The 1,843-nt window shown below is 33.7% G+C and overlaps 1 protein-coding gene across 1 annotated transcript; it reads left to right on the top strand.

Annotated features, from left to right (window-relative positions):
* On the top strand, window positions 144-1,626 carry LOC107636205 (probable purine permease 4). The gene is made up of 2 exons (XM_021122377.1): window positions 144-939; window positions 1,172-1,626. Exons 1-2 carry the CDS (start codon window positions 219-221, stop codon window positions 1,447-1,449), a joined length of 999 nt encoding a protein of 332 aa, XP_020978036.1. The 5' UTR covers window positions 144-218; the 3' UTR covers window positions 1,450-1,626.

The raw sequence follows: 1,843 nt of genomic DNA, 5'->3' as shown, positions 1-1,843 counted from the left end.
GCATTATTTTAACATTATTTTTTTTAAATAATTAATACATTTTTTATTTTATTGATAAAAAAATAATTTTAATACAGAATTAATTAATAACCTCAAATAATATCTTTGCAAGCTATAAATAGATTAGAGTCCAGATTATTATTATTATCATTATATCCAATAAATTTTGTGCTTCCATCAGTTTTTTATTTGTGTTTATCAAATCTCCCTTCTCTTTCATGGAGAAGACTCCATCACAAGAGCCAGCATTCCAGCACGGATCTCTGAGCATGGCTCCAACAAACAAGAACTACGAAGCACTTGAAATCGAATCCATCAACAACATTGAAGAAGAAGAAGAAACGGAATTAGAAATGGGCAACAAGAAAACACAAGAAGAATTGCATGCAACAACAGATCAAAAATCCATAAGAAATAAGAGGTACATGTCCCTTCTGGTTCTGAATTATTTTCTCCTCTTTGTGGGTTCGGTCTCTTCAAGCATGCTTTCAAAGTATTATTTCACCCACAAAGGTTCAAGCAAATGGGTTTCAACTTGGGTTCAGTGTACGGGATTTCCTCTCTTACTCATCCCCATTTTTCTCCCATATTCTCTCCTCAAATCCACCATCCGAAAACCCTTTACCGATTTCAACAAAAAGATTCTAACTTTATCGATCTTTGTTGGAATCATGCTGGGAATCAATAATCTTCTTTTTTCATGGGGGGTTTCGTATCTTCCAGTTTCAACCTCGTCGCTTCTTCTTTCTTCTCAACTTGGTTTTAATCTCATTCTCTCTGTCATCATTGTAAAGCAAAAGATAACCTTTTCGAATCTCAACACCGTGATTCTCATCACGCTGAGCTCCATCATTCTCGCATTGAATTCAAGCAAAGAAAGACCCAAAGGTGTAACGGAAAAGCAGTATTTCATCGGATTCTTTTTAGTGCAGAGTGCAGGTTTGTTGTTTGCTTTGTACCTTCCCATTGTAGAGAAGATCTACAAAAAGGTTTATTGCTACGAGATGGTGATCAGCTGGTCAGTTTTATGTTTTTTATGTTTGTGGGGGTTTTGCTCTTATGTTTATGGCATGTATACTAAGATGTTGGAAGCTAAGGCTATTCCTCAGCAAAACAATAACAACAACAACCACCATTCTGCTGAAGATTCATCTTCCCTGGAGATGGTGAGAANCGTTGACCGGAGGGATTTGCATGACGGCTCTGTTGTCCATGAATGTTTTGGGAGGCGTTGTGTTTTTGAGAGAGAAGTTTGGTGGGTTGAAAGCTGTGGCCACTGTTTTATGTTTGTGGGGGTTTTGCTCTTATGTTTATGGCATGTATACTAAGATGTTGGAAGCTAAGGCTATTCCTCAGCAAAACAATAACAACAACAACCACCATTCTGCTGAAGATTCATCTTCCCTGGAGTTGGTTAGTATGGTGAGAAATCTTGGGGTTAGTCATTGAAGTTTGAACCATATAGGATTTGATGATTAGTCATGATAGGTAGCTAAGTACATAAAGTTGTTTTCGCTTGAATTCGAAATCGTTGCATGATCTCATAATTTTTAATTATTATCTTTATATCATAGTAATTTTATGTGAGTATTCACCTTAATAATATGTACATTAGTATTGTAAAAATTTCATGGTCATTATAATAAGTATCTCAATTACACGAGGTGTGTGTATTTAGTGTGATCTTTAATTAATAATAAACAAAAATATATTTATATACTAAAAGCATTCATAATATTATATATAAATATAGATAAATATATATGTTATTTAATTCTTTTTAATAATTAATTTTAATATACATCGATCTAATATAATTGAATAATAAAAAAGCGTCAGTAGT

Source organism: Arachis ipaensis, chromosome B04 (assembly GCF_000816755.2).
Source record: "Arachis ipaensis cultivar K30076 chromosome B04, Araip1.1, whole genome shotgun sequence".
In the NCBI taxonomy this organism is placed as follows: domain Eukaryota; kingdom Viridiplantae; phylum Streptophyta; class Magnoliopsida; order Fabales; family Fabaceae; genus Arachis; species Arachis ipaensis.
The sequence above is the reverse complement of the archived record's forward strand: the minus strand, read 5'-3'. Positions and strand labels throughout refer to the sequence as shown.